At 40.6% G+C, this 20,954-nt stretch overlaps 1 protein-coding gene across 7 annotated transcripts in view; it reads left to right on the plus strand.

The window, feature by feature from the left end:
• Nucleotides 1-20,954, plus strand: part of RIMBP2 (RIMS binding protein 2) — a 349,201-nt gene that overhangs the window by 117,918 nt on the left and 210,329 nt on the right. For all 7 annotated transcript variants that reach the window (XM_050923458.1, XM_050923459.1, XM_050923460.1 and 4 more), the window contains one exon: nt 11,898-12,038. In XM_050923458.1, the coding sequence (XP_050779415.1) occupies nt 11,898-12,038 (141 nt within the window). The remainder of the gene's footprint in view (nt 1-11,897; nt 12,039-20,954) is intronic.

Consider the following 20,954-nt stretch of genomic DNA (forward strand, 5'->3'; position numbering starts at 1 on the left):
AGTACATCCCAGACTAGCTTTCTTAGAGTAAGTCGTTGCAGGGCCATACCATGGCATGTGGCGGTGTGCGCAAGGGCACGCCTTACACTTACCATATGGGATTCTTAAACGTAAATCCAAACAGCTTCCATATAAGCTTGACAACACCCACCCATGCAAGGCAGGGTGCATGCATTAGTAGGTGAGCCAACTTGAGCCTGCATTTAAAAAACAAAAGTGTGGGTGGACGGGGGGAGATGAGGAAAGCAGCATCTATTTAAATTTCTCATGTGTTGAGCAATATTGCATACGAGGTGATGTTAGCTGCAGGGAGATATGACAGATTCCAAAAGAGGTGGGGTTTTAATTCATGAGAACCACCCAGCTTAGCCTAGATTGGATGCTATTTCAAATTAATGTTCTTTGTCTGGTCACTGCAGCATCTCCATGAACACACGCTGGTGTGTGTGTGCTCACACTTAAGCACCTACTACTAACCTGGCAGGCCTTTTATTTTGGCAATTCTATCTAATGTCTGAAGTTAACACGAGCGACATCTAACCCTTTTAAGGAGAGTAACTATCTCAGGAGAAACTAATTAGTTTCAAAATTGTTTGAAGCTGGGGAAAAGATAAGTGGTAAATAGTCTGCTGTATAGAGCTGTGAATTTAACTTTTATTTCCCCCCTCAAGAGTCTCTGCTGTCCTGTCAGTATCCATTTCTCCCACTTTGGGGTATTTCTCTGACCTGGAAGCCCTGTGTCACAGTTGTTCTCCGCCTATTGGGAATAGCTACAACCCCATTCAGAGCCCAGGAATTCCCTGTCTTCATCAGTCACAGGAATAATTCTTGAGCCTATGCAATAATTCTAACCATTGCGGACTCAAGCGAGGCACTGGGGCTCAGACCCAACTGTCCCAAAAAGGCTCTGTGGCCACTTCTGCCAGATCATCATCCTAACCTAGCAGTGAATATTTGAGAGCAACCACAGAGGAACAAATTCTAATTTTATCTAGATGAATAGATTAATAGATTACAAGGCCAGAAGGGACCACTGAGATCATCTAATCTGACCTCCTGTGTAAAAAGAGCCATAGGACTTCTCTGCATTAATTCCTGTTTGAACGAAACATATTTTATAAAAATATCCAATCTTGATTTTAAAATTAACCGGTGTCATAGACTCCACCACAGTCCTTAGTAAGTTGTTCTAATAGTGAGCATTCTAGGTGTGCAGGAAGATTCTCATGCTGGCGTATATTGCAGTATATTCACTGAGTCATTCCTCCATTGTTGGGGCAAAGCACCCAGAGAACTGGGAATGGGGAAGTTTGGTCTAAACCTTGTAGTTTGGGTCAGTCTCAAGTCAGAATATAAACCCTTCTCCATCCATAAAGAGAAGTGTGGCTGTTACAATGCATCATCAGGCTATAGGACTCAACAATAAAATACAACGGGAAGAAGCCCCAAGAGAAGTTCATTGTAAACAGAGCTCAGCACTGACAGAGGCACAAGAAAAAAGGCAAATGTTACAAACAAAGGCAGGCCAGGGATAATCATTTCAATTGATGTGCAGAAAAATAATTCTTCTACAAAAAGTAGAAATGTAATTTGTGAAGGGAAATTCATTGAAATGTCTTTTGATGCAGATACAACATTTCAGAACTCCCTGGCATATTGATACCTTTATAATTGCTAACATTTTGCCTACTGCATTGAATATCATTCTCTGTCTTGTAACCTGGCTACTGATTCTTCAACCACAGTGCAGTTATTTGCAATGAAAGAACAAAAACCCATCCTGAATTATTTTTAATGCACTGTTAGAGACTGTAAAATATGCCACAAGATGACAATATACTCCCCATTAATTTCTAAAGCACTGCATCATAGCTCTGGCAAATAATATTAGTGTGATTTGCTTTTGTAGCTATAACATAAGAATGGCCGTACCGGGTCAGACCAAAGGTTCATCTAGCCCACTATCTGTCTACCGACAGTCGCCAATGCCAGGTGCTCCAGAGGGAGTGAAGCTAACAGGCAATGATCAAGTGATTTCTCTCCTGCCATCCATCTCCATCCTCTGATGAACAGAGGCTAGGGACACCATTCTTTACCCTTCCTGGCTAATAGCCATTTATGGACTTAACCTCCATGAATTTATCCAGTTCCCTTTTAAACATTGTTATAGTCCCACCCTTCACAACCTCCTCAGGTAAGGAGTTCCACAAGTTGACTGTGCGCTGTGTGAAGAAGAACTTCCTTTTATTTGTTTTAAACCTGCTACCTATTAATTTCATTTGGTGACCCCTAGTTCTTGTATTATGGGAATAATTAAATAACTTTTCCTTATCCACTTTCTCCACATCACTCATGATTTTATATACCTCTATCATATCCCCCCTTAGTCTCCTCTTTTCCAAGCTGAAGAGGCCTAGCCTCTTTAATCTTTCCTCATATGGGACCCTCTCCAAACCCCTAATCATTTTAGTTGCCCTTTTCTGAACCTTTTCTAGTGCTAGAATATCTTTTTTGAGGTGAGGAGACCACATCTGTACACAGTATTCGAGATGTGGGCGTACCATGGATTTATATAAGGGCAATAAGATATTCTCAGTCTTATTCTCTATCCCCTTTTTAATTATTCCTAACATCCTGTTCGCTTTTTTGACTGCCTCTGCGCACTGTGTGGACGTCTTCAGAGAACTATCCACGATGATGCTAAGATATTTTTCCTGACTCGTTGTAGCTAAATTAGCCCCCATCATATTGTATGTATAGTTGGGGTTATTTTTTCCTATGTGCATTACTTTACGTTTATCCACATTACATTTAATTTGCCATTTTGTTGCCCAATCACTATATTGTTTTGCCTTCAAAATTGCTAGATATTCCCTTGAGTATTTATACCTCAGCAAGCAGAAAGGGTTTAGCTGTTCATAAACAAATAAATAAAATGTCATGATCTGTATGAAATGTTGTTTTAGACTTCAATGTGATTTTGCATTTTAAAAAAGCCAGGACAAAAGGAGAAGCACCTGAGAGAGAAAGAGGGACTCCTTAAGAAACTAGTATTTAGTCTTATCTTGATCCTGTGGGATGCTGTGGGCCTTCCCCTGCCACTGACATCAGTACCTTGCAGATTTCAGTAGGTGAGGCAACTTATCTAATAGTCAGCAACAGAGTTTGGTGACATTTTTTTGATGAATAGGTTATTTGCCAAAGCATGGAGTTTCGGTCAACCCAAAACTAGTCACAAATTTTGACACTAATTTGCTGAATGGTTTCAGCCAAACAAAATTTTCAGGACTTAGCTGCTGTGACATCCTCTGGGGTGGAGTCAGGACTGTGGAGCAGCTGTGCTCCCTTTAACTCTCCTGCCTAGCCTGTCTCCTACACTGCCATGCTAGTGACAAGCAACCCTTTTTGTTTGTTTGTTAATGTTCGGAGCAGGTATAAAGGGGATAGGGGATGGAGAGGAGACACAGGATTCGTCATTTATATTTTTTAGAAGTGTGTTTTATATTGAAATATCTGTACAGGAGCAATAGTTCCTGTGGTTATACACAAGTTTAGGTGATAACTGACCTCTTACCAAGAATACACTATTTTGCTTAGAGTCTTTGGCCCTTAAACTGAATGGGATTGCCTTGCTTAGGACTGGAGATCAGATGTATGGACTTCTAGCTCACTTTCTCTCCATCTTCCCATTCTTGTGTGTGGGGTTATATCTTGTTAAATCTTTAAAGGGTTTGCCTCCCATAGCTTCTTCAACCCAGCAGTTAGCAAGTGTTACAAAATGTATCCAGTCAGGACAAGCCAAGGAAAGGAAATGGGGAGGAAAAACAAGAGGGTATTTCAAGTTTCCTATTCATCTGAGGAATGGATGTGAGGAATGCACATTATGCATTACTGTGCATTTAGCTTTAGGGGAGCAGTGTTAGGCTACACATCAGCAGCTCCAACTTTTCTGCGTACAGCTCCAGAGCATGCGGTTGGAGGTGGGGGCAGGTCCCTCTTTAGAGGAATAGTTCCCTGAGGTAAGAGACTGCTGCAACTCTCTCTGTATTTCAGCAAAGAGGGAACCAGCTCCCCTCTGAGTAGACGGTGTCTCCTGTTGGTCCCCCATATTAGATGTTCCTGTGCTGCCTGCCAGACCTCTCAGAAGTTCATGGGAGCAGCAAGCATAGAGCTCAAATTGGAAAAGCCGAACCTGTCCATCGCTGTCTTGTACTACATGTCTTTTTGGAGCTTGGTACACTGGGTCCCTGAGCTGGTAGGGCCTGGGTGTGCCATTGCTGTACAATATATGACAACAGAGTTGCCCACCCCAGAGGATCAAAAATCATGAGTAAGGCTACAATTATGTCATGGAATTCATGACTTCCATTGACCTCTGTGACCTTTTCTGCCCCGGGGCTGGAGCGCCCAGGTAGCCCCGCCCCTGCAGGTGGGGGGGACCCTGCAGCCTGCAGCCATGATGGGCGGACCTGGGAGCTCTGGCAGCAGCAGTGGGTGCTGAATCCGATTACTCCTTTTGTCAGGTATATTTTTAGGGAAAATCATGGACAGATCACGGGTTTCCCTGAATTTTTGTTTATTGCCTGTGACCTGTCCTTGGCTTTTACTAAAAATATCTGTGACAAAAACTTCACCTTAATCATGAGTCAAACCTCTCCAAAATGGAGACTGGCCCCAACAGATTAAAGAAATACTGTGGTTTTGGTGTGCAGGAATTGTCATCTTCACATCTGCCCATCTCTCCTGCCCCCCAGCTTCATGTCAGTTCTGCCCCACAGCTGTCCACCCCCCCCATCAGTTCTGTGACCCATCCATTCTGGCCCTCCAGCTCCCCATCAGCTCTGTTCTCCCCCAGCGACACCTTGGATCCTCCTGCAGCTCCTGGGATTCATCACCCCTCCCCCAAAGGCTGGGTGGAGACTGCATCAGGCTCCCTCTCACCCTCTTCTAGACTGGAGGGCAGAGCCAGAGGGCTTTTATCCACCTTTCTGGCTTAGCTTGAGTGTTGCAGGAGTGGGGAGGAATGGAAGAGCTGTCTGCATTGTACACAGCAACGGAGGGGCCAACGGGGGTTGCAGCCTCCCTGAGCTGCTGGGTGGTCCTCTCTAGGCAGAGCTGAAATTCACTAGATGGCTGGTGCTTCTTGTGTCATCGCCAGATTGTTTCCAACCCTGCCCACTTGACTCATGAAAAAAATCATGAGAGCTGGCAGCAGTGTGATCAGTTTGAAAATAGATCAATTTATAGGGCTTGTGCATGTCTGCTATGATAGCAAGATTTATAGCAAATGAAAAGCAGCTAGTAGTTTCCATACCTAGTGATAATCTCCATAAGTAATAGATATTATTTATCATTTGTGTTGCCTAGGAGCTCTAGTCAAGAACCAGGACCTCATTGTGCTAGGTGCTGTACCAAGACAACTTACAATCCAAGTCATATGTAGTATGATTGATTACTTGTACTAGAATGGCATTTAAAAGCCACTGTCTAGAGTGGCTGATGACCGTGAGTGCCAAGATCAGGGCAGACTGTTAAGAAGCAAACAGGTTGTATGTTCTATGCTGAGGTCAGGTCTACACTACAGACCTATGTCGGTATAACTATGTCACTCATGGATGTGAAAAATCCCCAGACCTAAGAGAAGTAGTTATCCTTATCTGAACCCCCCTGTGTAGATTGTGCTTTCCTGTCGACATAGCTACAGCCTGTCGGAGAGGTGGATTAACTAAGCCAATGGGAGAGCTTTCTGCCCTCTGCATAGGATCATCTTCACTTAAGCGCTACAGCCCTGCCGGTACAGTTGGCTTTTCTTACCAGTATGCCATACCATACCGTACTGGCTTACTTTCACCTCTGCTGTCTCCTCTTCATGGATTGGGAGTGGGGGACAATCAATGAAGTCTTTGTCCATTGATGTTTCACAATGACTCATTTTGGTTTCAGTGGGCCTTCTTATTGCACAATGAGCATGTTACATTAATTAATGCTTCTTTCCTGTTTTAGTTACACAGTTACAGAGGTGTACAATGCAAACACTCAAAACAACTTTATACCATGTGCTACAGACGTTATAAGTGAGAGCAATGCATGCAGCATCCTAAAAGCATTTCATCAAGTCACAGCACTAAACACATTCTTATCAATTTAACATCTGTTTTAACAATGCTAACACACAGGTGAGCTAGACTGATTTCCAGCTATGCATTTGTCAGTGTTGTCAGGCCTAGGGGCCTTGGCATGAGATGCCACCTACTCTGCCAGTATCACAACTCCAGTCAAGATCAAGGCCCCATGATACTAGGTCCTGTATGAATGTAGCCCTCAGGCCAGCAGACACTTGGGTATGCAATTAACTTGACACACTTGAGCAGTCCTAACTGAATTCACTGGGACTACTCACATGATAAACTGGTTCACAGCCCTGATTATTTGCAGATAATATAGTAAGAGTGTTTCTGCCTCTGAGGTTGCAAATGACAGGTATCCTGTAAAATATATTTTAAAGAGAGACTAGTACCCTTCAAAAAGGGACATTGATGAAACTTTGTATCTCTACACAGGGTTACCTATCCAAAAGAATATCCACTCAAAAAGGCTATATTGCTGTAATGAAGGCAGTGTTCTTTGTCTGAATGATTCATTAAGGTGCCTGCTATATGCTGAATAGGTCCCATATGGAGATTGAGTAACTGTCCTGTTCAGCTGACACAAAGCCCAGCTTAGGAAACCCATGAATAAATAAACAGCCTTACACTTCCAGGCCCAAGCCTAACATAGAAATGGCAGGCTGTGCAGGGTCACTTTCCAGTATTATTAGCAGTGTCCCAGAAATCCAGCATTGGTGGTGTCATCAAAATTGAGTTGGCATTGAAGAAGGAATCACACGTTGTGTCAGTGCAGACATTTAAAGGAACCAGCAAGCTGAATATTTGTTGTTAATGATTTGGATGTGTGCACGTGGATCAGCTGTGTATACTATTCTGTGCTAATAATAAACCTCCATATGTTCCCAAGTTCTCATATTTATTAGAATTGTTTTTGTGCCACTGTAGCCTTGTTTGATTCCTTTTAGAGCTATATTGTGTGGTGTTAAAAATGCCCGTTTGCTGTTGTCTCATAATGATCAGGTATTGCATCTGAAGAAGTGGGCTGTAGCCCACGAAAGCTTGTGCTCAAATAAATTTGTTAGTCTCTAAGGTGCCACAAGTACTCCTGTTCTTTTTGCAGATACAGACTAACACGGCTGCTACTTTGAAACCAGGTATTTAATAGGCTGTCATGTTGACCACTTTGCAGGTAACAGGTTGTTCATGCAGTCTGCAGGTTTTGTGTGGCAAAGGGGGCTTCAGTCAAAAGATTTCTACAAAATTCAGCTTTGGTGAAAAAGATGCCTTAAAAGCTTTGATAGAACTATTTACTTATACTTATCAGAAATTGAAGCAAATAATGCTGACTTCCAGATATCTACTATTCTGTGCTGTTTAATACTATTGTTATTATCATCATCGTCATGATTTATTATGTGTATTGGAGTAGCTAGCACCTATGGACTCCACTCATAGACCAGGACCCTGTTATGCTTCATGCACATAACAAAAAGACAGCACTTGCCCAAAGGAGCTTACAATGTAGCACAAGACAACAGATGGATACAACAGATAGACCGGGAGTACAAGGAAACAGTGGGGGCAATACTGGTCAGCAAGAAAAGCAGCAGGTCTCAGTGCACCAGCTACTTAGCCATTGTCAAGTGTTCTGTAGACATTGCGGTGGAACAGAGTGTGAAGGAGGGTAATAACGTTTATGGGGAGATCTTGCCAAGCATAAGAGGAAGCATGGGAGAAAGTGTGAAGTTGCTTATTTGAAAATGTAACAAAAGGGTGATGAAGGTTGGCACTCTTGGCAGAAAAGAGGCAGGAGCTGATATCTCAATAGTGTAAAAGAGATGGTAGTATAAAATGACAACAAAGAATAAATCAACCCCCTTTTTGCCATCTTATGATGAGTCGTTTAGAAGAACATTACATGATCACATAAATGTATGACATATTTAATCAGCAAACTTTTACTCTATATTTCTTAATTTTGGGATGTGACTTATGTGCAAATATTATGGGGTGTTGCTCAGACACACCATAGGTAAGGCTGAAACACAGTTTCTGTTTTAAAGCTAATTTTTCAAAGTGCTCTAAAATCCACATGCATAGTTAAATTGGCCAGGAAAATACCAGTAGATGGACCGGGGGTGAGTTTGTGGTTCAAATGTTCAGTTTATGAAAAGCTTATAAGATATAGGGTCTGCTCTTTTTCCTATGAAAATCAACTGCAAAACATCCAATGAGTTCAGTAGGATAAGATCACGTCTAATATTGGCCTGAGCTTATAGAATCTTATAACTGATGAAAAAGTAATTTAATCAACCTTTGGTATGTTTCCAACTGACAAAGTGCACCAGTATAAAGTTTACTGAAATGCCAGAGATGAAAAGATCAGCCAACCTGCTCAGGTCTTCAGATTAGTGAGGCTTTTTATTTAGTTGCAGCAAGATTCATGTGACAACAATGGATTCAGTGAATGGAGATCTGTGAAATATTTAAATGATTTAAAACCATAACTTCCTTGAGAAGAAGATAATTAGCTCACTGTTAGAAGAGTAGTGCTTGTTCAAGATAAGTGGGGATTAATTTAATATTGAAAATCTATTTTTAAATGTGTGTATGTATACACAGTATCGATTTAAAATGTATTATTTATACTACAGTACTGCTTAGGAACCCAATCCAGGATCAGGGCCCCTTTGTGCTAGGCCTTGTACAAATGTAGTAGAAAAGACGGTCTTTGCTCCAGAAATTTTGCAGTCTGAGTTCATGACAAAAAATAACACTCAGATGTAGGGATGCATGCATGGCTCTATATCCTTTTTTTATATGTTGTGTTTAATCCACAGCAGTGAGAAGCTAAAACTCACTAAATCATATTATTTCTTTAATTGCAACCTACTCTGTTAATTACAATATACACCTAGTACTCACTATAGACATACTCACTGATACACAATTACCACACCACACTTACATGACTGGTAATGTGTGGCACTTGTTTTAACTCATTAGGGCTGGCTTGTGAATAGGCATCTAAATCTACTAGCTGAGGTCCTGATTCAGCCAAATGGGATTATTCCCAATCTTAAAGTTATACATATGGTTAAGTGCCTTGCCAACTTGAGGCCTTCGAGGGGAATTAGCCCTTCTGATATTTGGGTTTCTTTTCCGCACAAATTAAGTTTGTTGCCATCCTGCCCTTGCATTAAAATTTCTTTTTTCACCTGGCTTAAGGATTTCTCTGTAGCTCTTGTAATTAGGGACTCTTCTCCCTTCTCCTCCCTCTTAACCTAACTTAGGGCCTGATGCAATTCTAGCTGAAGTCAGTGGAATAACTCACATTAACTTCATTGGGGGTTGGTTCAGACTCATATAGTTGTTGCTGTGCATTGAGTGTATACTCTCCATATATGTCTCTTATAAAATACACAGGCCCTGATTGACTAAGACTATGTCTACCCTATGGACCTGACAGTGGCACAGCTGTACTGCTGCAGCTGCGCTGCTGTAAGGTCTCCTGTGTAGCCGCTCTGCAGTAACTTCCCACTTAACGTCCTCTCGCTTAATGTTGTTTCGATATTATGACCCTGCTCAATTACAGAACATGCTTCATTTAAAGTTGTACAATGCTTCACTGTAACGTTGTTTGGCTGCCTGCTCTGTCCACAGCTGGCAGCGTTCAGGAGGCGGGGGGAGGAGTGAGGACGTGGCACACCTTCCTCCCCTGCCTCCTGCCCGCGGCAATCAGCTGGCTTGCGGTGTTCAGGAGGCAGCGGGAGCTGCAAGCTGTGTCCTCGCTCCTCCTCTCTCCCTCCTGCCTCCTGAATGCTGCAAGCCAGCTGATTGCCACGGGCAGGAGGCAGGGGAGGGAGGGGGAAGAGTGAGGACATGCGGAGTAAAGGGGGAAGAGGGGGGAAAGAAGAGGCGGGTTAAGGGTGGGGGTTTGGGGGAAGAGGTGGCGTGGGTGGGCCGAGGGTTGAGCCGCCCACCCTGGTGCTTGCAGGGAAAGCTGCCGCTGCTGCTGCACAATGTGCTTCTCCTAGCCTACAGCACCTTCTGCCTCCTTGCCTGCCTCATTGTTTTCAGTGCCAGTGGGCTGTGCCGGTGTGGGGTAAGGCGGGGGCACCTCCCAACTATAGTACTGTACTGTATGGCAAAAAAAAATTTCCCTGGAACCTTACCCCCCCATTTACATTCATTCTTACGGGGAATTTGGATTCACTTAACATCATTTCACTTAAAGTCACATTTTTCAGGAACATAACTACAGCGTTAAGTGAGGAGTTACTGTATGCCAGCAGGAGAGAGGTCTCCTGTGGGCATAATTAAACCGCCCCCAATGAGCGGCAGTAGCTACATAGGTGAGAGATACTTTCCCGCCGACATAGTGCTATCCACACCGGCGCTTATGTCAGGGGTGTGAAATAAACACACACCCGACCGACGGAAGTTTTGCCAACATAAGTGCTAGTGTAGACAAAGCCTAAGCCGTTTGACAGGCCTGGTATGTCCATTGGAAGTGGTAAGAGTAAATGAATCACATTACATGGTGACGTTTATAACAAAAAGTGATTCATTTAAAATGTGATACAGTCCATGATGCAGCATTATAAATTCTCGTTTTCCTCCGTTTCCTCTCACTTTCCCTTCTGATGAAGTCACAGGAAATATGTCTTTAGTTGTCATTAAAATTCCTTGACTTGATCCCTGCTGACTTTAGTCAGGCAAAGCTCCCTTTTGATTTGAAGTTTTGCCCAAGACTACAGATTGTGCACTTCACCCTTTACCCAAAGCTTACTGAAGTCAGTGGGAGTCTTTCCTCTGACTTCAACAACTCTGGATTGCCCCTAAGCATTACATTTCTGACTGGCATCTTTAAGCTCAATAAATGATGTTTTGATTGTTGTCAAGAAAGGACAATGCTAAGAAAAGTACAGTGGTAAGCATTTTGCTAGAGTTTGTATCTAATCAAACCCTAAAAACTGAGCACCTAGAGAAATTCACCCCTCTGCTGAGGGCCACAACATGCACCACTTAAACCTTATTTTGAGGGCTTATGTTCAGCTTCACTCTTCCTGACAGTAGTGCCTGAACATTTGTTCAGCTAGGCGCACTCGCAGTCCTGGGGTTCCAGTTGTGAGTATTAGCATATGGTGTAAGAACTAAACCACCACCTTTGGTAAATTAGTTCCCACCATTCCTGTAGAAACTGAGTTGAATGAAACCAATGCGTATTTTATTTTCACATCTCCACTGTTATAAATTATGAGGTATGCTTCAGAGGATGGTTGAAGGCTTATTAATTTAGTCTGGCTTTTAATGTGTAGGATATTTTTATTAACCATCACTTCCAAACCACGAATGGAGAGACATGCTATTAAAAACTGGGGGTTCTGAACTGAGGGTGTATGTACCCCTGGGAGTACCCAGAGGTCTTCCTGGGGGTACATAAACTTATCTGGATATTTGCTAGCTTTACAATAAGCTACAGAAAAAGCACTAGTGGAGTCAGTACAAACTAAAATTTCATACAGACAAAATGAGGAAGAAAGTGATTTTTTTAGTAATAGTGTGCTGTGACACTTGAATTTTTTATGTCTGATTTTGTAAGCAAGTACTTTTTAGGTGAGGTGAAACGGGGTACGCAAGACAAAGTCAGCTTTTGAAAGGGGTAGTCTGGAAAGGTTGAGAACCACTGATGCAAATCACATTATATTGTGGAAACGGTGCATGCTGTTAGCAGTGGTTTAAACAAATGTAAGGATTTACCTGTTTTTGTTTTTTGTTTCCCTACAGTTTAGAAATGATCTACCATATTTGCAACCTGCAGTGCCACAGAAAACATTAGATCGGATCCGATTTGTAGAAGAGAAAACCCAGATTTTTCAATCTAATGTCACAACACTAACTCAAGAGAATCATCACTGGAGATTTTTAGTAAGTCCTCTCTGGTTATTCTTTTTGTATTACTTTAGCTGAATGGTGAATTTAGACACAAGTGTGATTTTGCAGTCCAAAGATTCTTTAATTCCAAAGGTTGCAGTGAACTAAACTCAGCCTGCTTTATTATTTTTGTTATGCTTTTGAATGTTTCGATACTTTGCATTGGTATCACAAGTTTTATAATAGAGTATTATTACAGTTTTGTACAGTAGTAACATCTGAAAAAAATAATAGCAAGAATCATATGGACCATATGTATAAATATAGAAGGAGAATTTACCATTGATAAACAAAGTTGTGATGCATTGTCTTGGGCACAAAATCATAGAGCCAGAACCTCAGTTGGTGTAGTTCAGCATAGCTCCAAGCTCTGCCGATTTATATCAATTGAGGATACGGCCCATAGATATCAGTCGGATTGTCTAGTAATAATTCAGAGCAGAAGTTGGATTTATATATTTATATGTGGCATTCTCGCTCTCTACCGATTACAAAATGTGCCATCAGTAGAATATTTTAGAAGAGGTTGTTTTCAGAATATAGTAGCTCTAGGAAAAGAGAACAGTTGTCAAAGGCTTTTTCTTAAAAGGTGTGAGGAGTAGTGTCTTGTCATTCCTAGAAGGTCTGGTGGGGTTGAATTCTTCCAGAAGCAGGTAGAATGACAAGTTTTCAAGTTTGAAAGCAAATAAATGATTCAGTCAACCAATTGCTTTAAAATCAGAATCTGCTGCCTTTTTAAAGTTGACAGTTCAGATCTGCAAATGCAGCATTGAAATTTGATGTATGTAAGTAATAGCTGTGTATCAACTTTTGCTTCTCCCTCCACAAGTGGTAAACACATTTTTTGGTTTGGTATTTCAGAGAAGAAGTATCATTAAGTAGCGAAATCATATTGCAGCCTTAAACCAAATTGAACTAGTTGACTTATCTTTAATTGTTCAGGGTCAGTTTTCAGTAGAGAATGCAGCTGTGCATAGGGAATTGGACTTATCATGCATGGTGATGGCCTTTTAAAACTTGCCAATTGCCTGAGATAATTAAGGCCCATGATCCTACAATCGGATGTGAGTGGGTGGACTCTTCCATTGGCATGGATCAGAGTGTAAGCTGGGGCTTAAATAAGTATTTGCAGTTAAATAATCTCACTTTCAGCTGTATTTATGGTATTTCCTATAGGCATGTGTATAGGGAACTAGAAGTTGGTTTTGAAAGTCTGGTGTTACCCGTATATTTTTCAGTTTTGCCCAAGATAAGCTTCTGAGGGCCACCACTATAGTATCATGGAGTGATAATTGCAATTATACACCTGTTTTCCTGCCCACCTTTCTAAAACGTGGACCCTTTCTTATCAGCAACAGCTATTATTTTAAATTTAGTTTCTTCTGTTGTGAGTCTGCTGTATATTATCTGATTGGTGCTGAGAAATGCCTTTTAATAAATTGACTGTGAATGCATGTTGTGTTTGTTAGCTTACAGTTTCATTGGAGGTGCAGGATTGGAAGGTGCATGGATGAGTTTCATATCGTTTTTCTGTCTTCTGCCACATGGAAAAGAAATAGTGACCAATTAGATTCAATAGCGACGTATTCTGTAATAAAAAGTATGGCTGAGTTTGGATCTGTTTTGTGGTCTTTCATTTCTCTTGATGCTGCCTTTATTGTATTATTATAATGAGTTATTTAGAAAAGAGCAAAAACAAGAAATTGATTAATGTAAAGGAACAGTGAAACTTTGTTAACTAAGCACCAAAGGACCCGCAAAAATCTATCATCAAGGGGAGGTTTATCTTTCGCTAAAAGCTGAGCCAAGTTGTACTCTAAACCTCACGAGACACTTTAAAGATCACGCAAGTTAAAATGTTAGTGAATGGAGATGGCCTTTAGGGCGTGGACATATACTGAACACTGGGATAGGGACCTACTTAAAAGTTACCGTAGGTGGGTTACTTCTTGATGAAAGATATTTAAACTATTTCATAATTCCTGTTGACACAAAGGGAAGTTGCAGATGCTCAGCACCTTTCTAGATGCACTTAGTGTCTTGCAGGATTGGATCCATATTCTGATTTGGGCTTGACTTGGACTTAAGTTCTGTCCCTGGGCCTGTCTTCATCTAGCATCGAGTCTCAAAGGTTATATATTTAGATGTACTAGTTTAAGAATATAGCAGTTTAGGCCAGTTACATTGTCTGTGTGTTCAAAGTAATCTGAAACCTGGTAAAGCAGGTTCCTGACCCTTGATTTAGATCTGTATCTCAGGACTTAATGTCTCAGCTTAATGCCATTTTATCAGGATATATTAATTTCAAATGAACTGGGACATCATTACTCTCCAGTACTAAATCAATTGCACATTTTAAATTGGATTTGCAAAACAAAATTTGAAAACTGGATGTGCTCACTTGATCTCATAAAGTCGTAACTTTGGCATCTATCATTTTGAGCTCTCCAGTGATAAAGATAATTTTATTAGTCGTGTGTTAGGTCCTTGTTTTTGGTATATTGAATAAATTGGTAGGCTGACAAATGTGGACTGTAGTGATGCTTCTTTGATATCTTATAGTGGTGCATAAGTTACGCCTGGCTTTATGTGTGTGGGAGGCGTGTGTCCTGGAAAAGAGGGCCAGGTGTGTAATTTGTTGCTTATGTGTCATATTTATTAGTGTGCCTGAAGATACGTAAATATTTTAGCTTCCTTATTTGTACTTCAGTAAGTCAACTTTAGGCCTTAAAGGAAACAGGATAAATATACATTAAAGTAATGTACAAGCATTAGAGAGTCTCTTTGTTGAAAGAGAAACATTGTATACAGGTCACTGTAGGAAGTGTTGTCTTTTGTATGAGGCATAATACAGTTCCTAACCACTGATTGTTCTTAACAATCCAGTAATATTTTTTGCAAGAGTGAAATTTAAGAGAGATTCAACCAATAATGTCTTATAGGAATTTAAAAGGGCTCTATAGAAATTGCTTTAATCTCCTTTAGAATTTGTTAATGAATAGTGCAAGTCTATAGGTTTTTTTAAATTTTTGGAAGCCTCTCTCAAATGTTATAGGCTAGACAGATAAATAGATGTCTACCCTACAAAGTTATTTTCTGTTGAATTTTAAGGAAGCTGCTATGTAGTGGTGGGTGCACACCTGCTAAACACGTTTGTATTCCACACCATATTTCACTGCGTTTCCCTGGCGGTTAGTTGAAATGGTTCCTGTATTTATTCAAGATTCAGTCCTGCAAATAGAGCTGCACAGAGTCCAGCAGAGTCCTGCTTAAGCAAATGGGACACTGTGAAGGGCTAAGGATCCACAGATATAGATCTGTTTGCAGGCTCTGGCCATAGTTTAAGCCCTTTCAGATCTGCTCTTGAACTGTAAGATACTGTGATTGTTAGTGCTGTGAGTAGCAGGTATGTTGGTTAGTTATTTGGTTGCTTTTTTTGGTTTCCAGATAATACTCAGCACTTACACAGCTTTTGATCTTCAAAGCACTTGGCAATAATTAACAACTAATTTGAAAGAAAATTCCTAAAAATAAACCCCTCTGTAGATAAGAATAAATGAGACTTTTTTTAGCCTGCTCTTCTTATTCTTCTGACATTGCGCACCTCATGGAACAGCAAGTGAAGGCATGACCCTGACACTGCTTAAAAGCCTGATTTCTGAAGCTTGAGATTCTAATTTTGGTGGGGAATTTATCCATTTGAAGGATTGGAGTTTTATTCCATCTGAAGTATTTATGTTTAATATGATGGGAGAAAAGTTTTTAAATGTGATGTTTTGAACTACTATTAATGCCTGCTTTACGTCTCTATAAAACGAATAATTATACAGCTGTGATGTGAACTGAATATTCGTTTTCGATGAAAAATGTTCCTGTTCAGTTGAAAAGTAAAACCTCTATTATGCGAGTTCTGTTTATTAGAACACATTTGAGAACATAGATAATTGTTAGTAGAGTTATCATAGCTAACATGTGAGGCCAGATTCTCATACCATTGAACTCAACGTCAAAACTCTCATTAATTTCAGTTGGTCCAGGAATTGTGCCCAAAGTGTGTATTCTTAATGAAGATGAACCCTGAGTCACTGGATGGCTCATGGGAATGATAATGGGGCATAGTGCTTATTATTTTTATGTTGCTAGTTCTAGTCAAGCACAGGTTAGACAAGAGTTGATTTCATAAAGCCTTCCTTCACAGGCCGTGCTGATTGACACGGCTGTTTGAAGTCTCAGCCAAGAAACCAAGGGATGAAAGTAAGTGAAGACTGAATGACCAGTTTTAGTCCTAAAGATGTTTGGCTTAGGGATATTTGGGGGGGGAGTGAAGAAAATTTAAACTGCTGTTGGCTGGATGGTAGCAGCAATGAACTTTAGTCTCCAGGGCTGTCAATCTGGCCTCTCAGAATGACATCAGCTCCTTGGGGATAACGTAGTTTTCACACCCATTCATTTTTTTAATGAACTGAAAAAGCGACATCTGCAATGGTACATTTAATCATGTGAACCGAAGGTCAGAAAACATTAGCTCAATTCTCCTTCCTGGTGCATTTTATTTAAACAAATGTTTCATTGTAAGAAAAATCCCATGGTATCTTAACAAATAACTAGATGGAATCTATTTCCACAAATATACATCCCCTTCATCTCTATCATTAGCTTGCTATGTACATAAATATAACTGGGGCTTGCACTAGTTACCCGTTAGTTACTAAGCAACAGTATCATTGGCCTCTGGCTACAGCTGCTAGTAAATGACTTGTAGCTCCCTGATTGTAAATTAAAGTGCTCTAAGTTTGGAATTGAGGCTGTTAAGAGGACACTAATGCAGGCATAATGCCATTTTCCACATGTAGCAACAATGTGTCAGAAGAGCTACTCAAGCAGCATTGGTTTGCTGGGTTATGCTTGTATATCAAAAAATTATAATTACTTTCATCTTTCCCAATCCATACTGTTCTCTCCAGTACATACTGTTCTTTGTTTTAAGTCTTCCTGTCTCTATGTAAAAGGAAAAACAATATGCATTATGCATTCCAAGCATTTACTTTGTTTTATTTTTTGCAAGGATGGCAATGCTTGATGTTCAGCATGTTACGCAAAAGCTCAGCTGAAAGAAAAATGTAAACATAATTTAAAAGAAATATAAATACTGAGAGTTTGGTTTGCAATTCAGAGACACCTCTGATTTAGGACGGCCAACTACGGGCCTGAACGTTAATGAATTACCGCAAAGAAAACAGGCTTCGGAAGTGACATTTAATATTTCATTGTGGATAGACTGCCCTAAAAGGAAACTTACTAAGATGAGTTTTCTTCCCATTCCCCCTGCAGCACATATATATTTCTTTGAAGGAAGGAAACAATGTCTGTGGATTAGAGCAGCATTTGGCTTTTGATACATACCTCTGTAATGTAATGGCTTGCCATATGGGCATTCACCTTTTTGTCATCTTTGTGTGTCTTTGTGAATAGTGTTTGGGCTTTTTTGACAGCCTTATTTCCCTTGGCAAAGCTGTAATTTTATTCTTAGTTTCCACAAATGAATTTACTTGCATCACCTTTCATTTCTGGTGTTGTTGCTTTGGAAATAATTATTCTCTTTGCAAACGTGGAAATCTTTGACTTGACTAGATTAATGTAGCACTGGTACGATAAAGAACGTTCCTATCTACAAGTCATCAAGAGAAAGTTCCATCAAAAGTAGAACTGTATTTAGTTTAAGGGGAACGGGGGGAAGCAAAGTTTGTTCCCCTCTCCCAAAATTCAACAAGCTTGTTACATTCTTTAATGTGACTGTGCTAAGGCTATAAAAGGTATTTAAAACCTCAAGCCATTCAGAAATATCCGGTGTAAGGAAAAATAGACTAAGTCACCATATTGAACTAATTAGCTTGAAAGCTGGCTGACCTTTTCTCAATCCCCTAAAACATAGTTATTTCAGTGTTGGGAGTTTTAAAAAGATAGTTGACCTAGAAACACTTTTTCTAATAAAAACATCCTCTTTCCCCCCCTTTACTGTCATGGAATAAACGGGCATCCTATCTTTCTAATGCATAAGATGGTCTGGTTAATATATTCCTGATTCAAAAAAAAGGTTGCAAATAATTCTGAGTAATATGATGCTCCATCTGATGTAAACAGGGAGGAAAAAAATCTATATTAACAGAACCTAGTTTTAAAAATTAAGCTGCCTGTGGCCATCGGTAACTATTGATTTGAGCCAAGAATATTACGCCCTGTAGGATTAATGGCCAAATCCTGCTAGTCTTATTCATGTGATGCCAGTGGGAATGCTCACTTGAATAAAGTGAGCAAGATTATGCCCTTATTTGCTATTTTTCTTTAAGATTTGGGGGCCTTCAAGGGTTAGAGGTTATTCACCATGAGTTGTCAGGATCATAACATTAAAAGACCCGTACATACTAAGTGTTGCAGAAACAGCTGACTGGTGTTATGGCTGAGTTCAGCCACTCCTCTGCTTTTTTTACCTCAATTGTCTCCTCTTTTCCTTCTCTGCCATTTTGAAATCCAGTATAGCTACACTGATGAAAGCACTAGGGCTGAGAAGAAAGATGATCTTCTGGACCAGGATATAGGAGTTGAACCCATATTTCCTGCCTCGGTCACAAACTCCCCGTTTCACCCAGGGCAAGTCACTAATATCTCTGTGCTTCAGTTCCTTACCTGTAACTTTCTCCTGTCCTTTGCCGTGTCTCTTCAGATTGTAAGCACTTTGGGGAAAGGAGTGTCTCATGATGAGCATGAACAACACATTGCACACTGGGGCCCTGATCTCAGTTTGGGCTTCTAGGTGCCACAGTAAGAGAAATAATCATTCTTCATAAACAAACAGCCTCTTAGGCGACAATTAATAATTGCACAAGAAAAGCTAACTAAATTATTCATGAGACACCTCCCACACCGACACCTGTAGTGTCTCATCCAGTCCTATTTATCACCTATTTATGAGCCCTATTGTCGTAATAAAAGTTATATTTTCCTTGGGTCCTAAGGCAAAAAAATCTGTCCCTAGAATATCGAATGACCAGTCAATACATCATTTCTTACCTTTTCTTTCTCTTCGTCTCGCACAGAATGTTCCATAAAAATCTGCTTTTTTCTTAATCTCTTTGCTTGATTAAATAGGATAAAACATTCTTCCATTTGGTTTTGTTTAATATGTGTTTTTGTTGGAGATCTTCTGGATTTTTGTGGGCAACAATTCTATTTCTGTGGAACTGGTCTTTAAAGATTAGTTTGAGGTACATTCTCTGTCCTTTGTGATACATCATCCCAAACTCGTTACATTTTAGTACTATGGGTTTATTTTTTTAAACTCATAGCTTTAGAAATGTTTGAACAATCCAATTTATCTTTACCCGATAGGCTGTGGGTGGACAAGTGAGGTGAGTCATGTTCAGCTCAGCAAGGGTATAATGAAGCATATAAATAATTAGCAACACATATCAAAAACCTTCTGCTTATATAGGGCAAACCCCTGCATAATCCCAAAATCTTCAGTGGGGCTACTTGTTTTGGTATGGCAAGCAGGATTTGAATGTCTTTGTGTGTGTCTTTCTGTAACATGATAAATACAGTGTGGAATGTAGTCATAAAAGGAAAATAATACTGTCAGAAAAAAGGCCCTCTGTATCAAGAAAGTAATAACCTTTTTAACCTACATTTTTCCCAACTATACCAATAAATTCAACACTGGAGTGTGATACACAACTGCAGTTAACAATAATGTCTGCAGTTTATTCCTACAACTGCAGTACCAGGAAAGAAAAATGACAGCAGTGTCTTCAAGTGAAGGAAGTCTGACATAAACACTTGAAACAAATTCTATTAGCTATACTGTTTTAGATGACAATAAAATAAACACAATTGTAGACAAAGGCTGAGATTTTTAAGGGAGTCTGAGGGACTAATTTCAATGGAACTTGGCCTCCTAACTCCTTTAAGCTCCTTTAAAAATCCCATCCTAATAGTCTTATAATTTTTTACATATTTTAATTCATTCACCAAAAGAAAACAATTAACTGTTAACTGGAAATAGGTCAAATGATTGCATCTTTATTAAGAATGCTCCATGGGGTTTATGTGGTTAAAAATTCACCTGACCCATTTTTGATGTTTTAAATCCCTTTCCATATTATTTTTGCAGATTTCAGTGTTTGAAGGTTCTGTCCTAGACTAGAAACACAAGTGCCTGAATACCATGAAAGAGTCTCTTCCCTTAAAACTTTCAGTTCAGTTTTGCAGACCAAGGATCTACAGATAGTTCAGATAAGAATCTTAAATTTTGAATGCTTTTGTGATCTGCGCCCAATCTCTGAGCTTTGATGTTTTCCCATTTCTGCAGTTAACATACAATAGATGTCAAAATAACTCCACTCCAAAAATAATACTTCCCAGTGTTTTGAAGCTAGATGCATACATTCTGTATTAGTCTTCATAAATAGTAGAAATTAAAAAATCACTGTCAGCTTGAGGGATACATTCAGCTTGGGCCAGGGCCGCCCAGAGGATTCAGGGGGCCTGGGGTCTTCAGCGGCGGGGGGCCCCCGCTTCAGCAGTAGTTCGGCAGCAGGGGGTCCTTCCGCTCCGGGACCTGCTGTGGGTCTTCGGGGCACTTCAGTGGCAGGTCCTGGAGTGGAAAGACCCCCTGCTGCTGAACTACTGCCAAAGCGGGGGCCCCCCACTGCTGAATTACCGCCAAAGACCTGGAGTGGAAGAAGCTCCGGGGGCCCCGGCCCCATGAGAGTTTTCCGGGGCCCCTGGAGCAAGTGAAGGACCCGACTGCATGGGCCCCGAAAAACTCTTGTGGGGGGTCCCTGCAGAGCCCAGGGCCTGGGGCAAATTGCCCCACTTCTCCCCCCCCGGGTGGCCCTGACTTGGGCAAGTTTG

Source organism: Gopherus flavomarginatus, chromosome 15 (genome assembly GCF_025201925.1).
Source record: "Gopherus flavomarginatus isolate rGopFla2 chromosome 15, rGopFla2.mat.asm, whole genome shotgun sequence".
NCBI lineage: Eukaryota > Metazoa > Chordata > Testudines > Testudinidae > Gopherus > Gopherus flavomarginatus.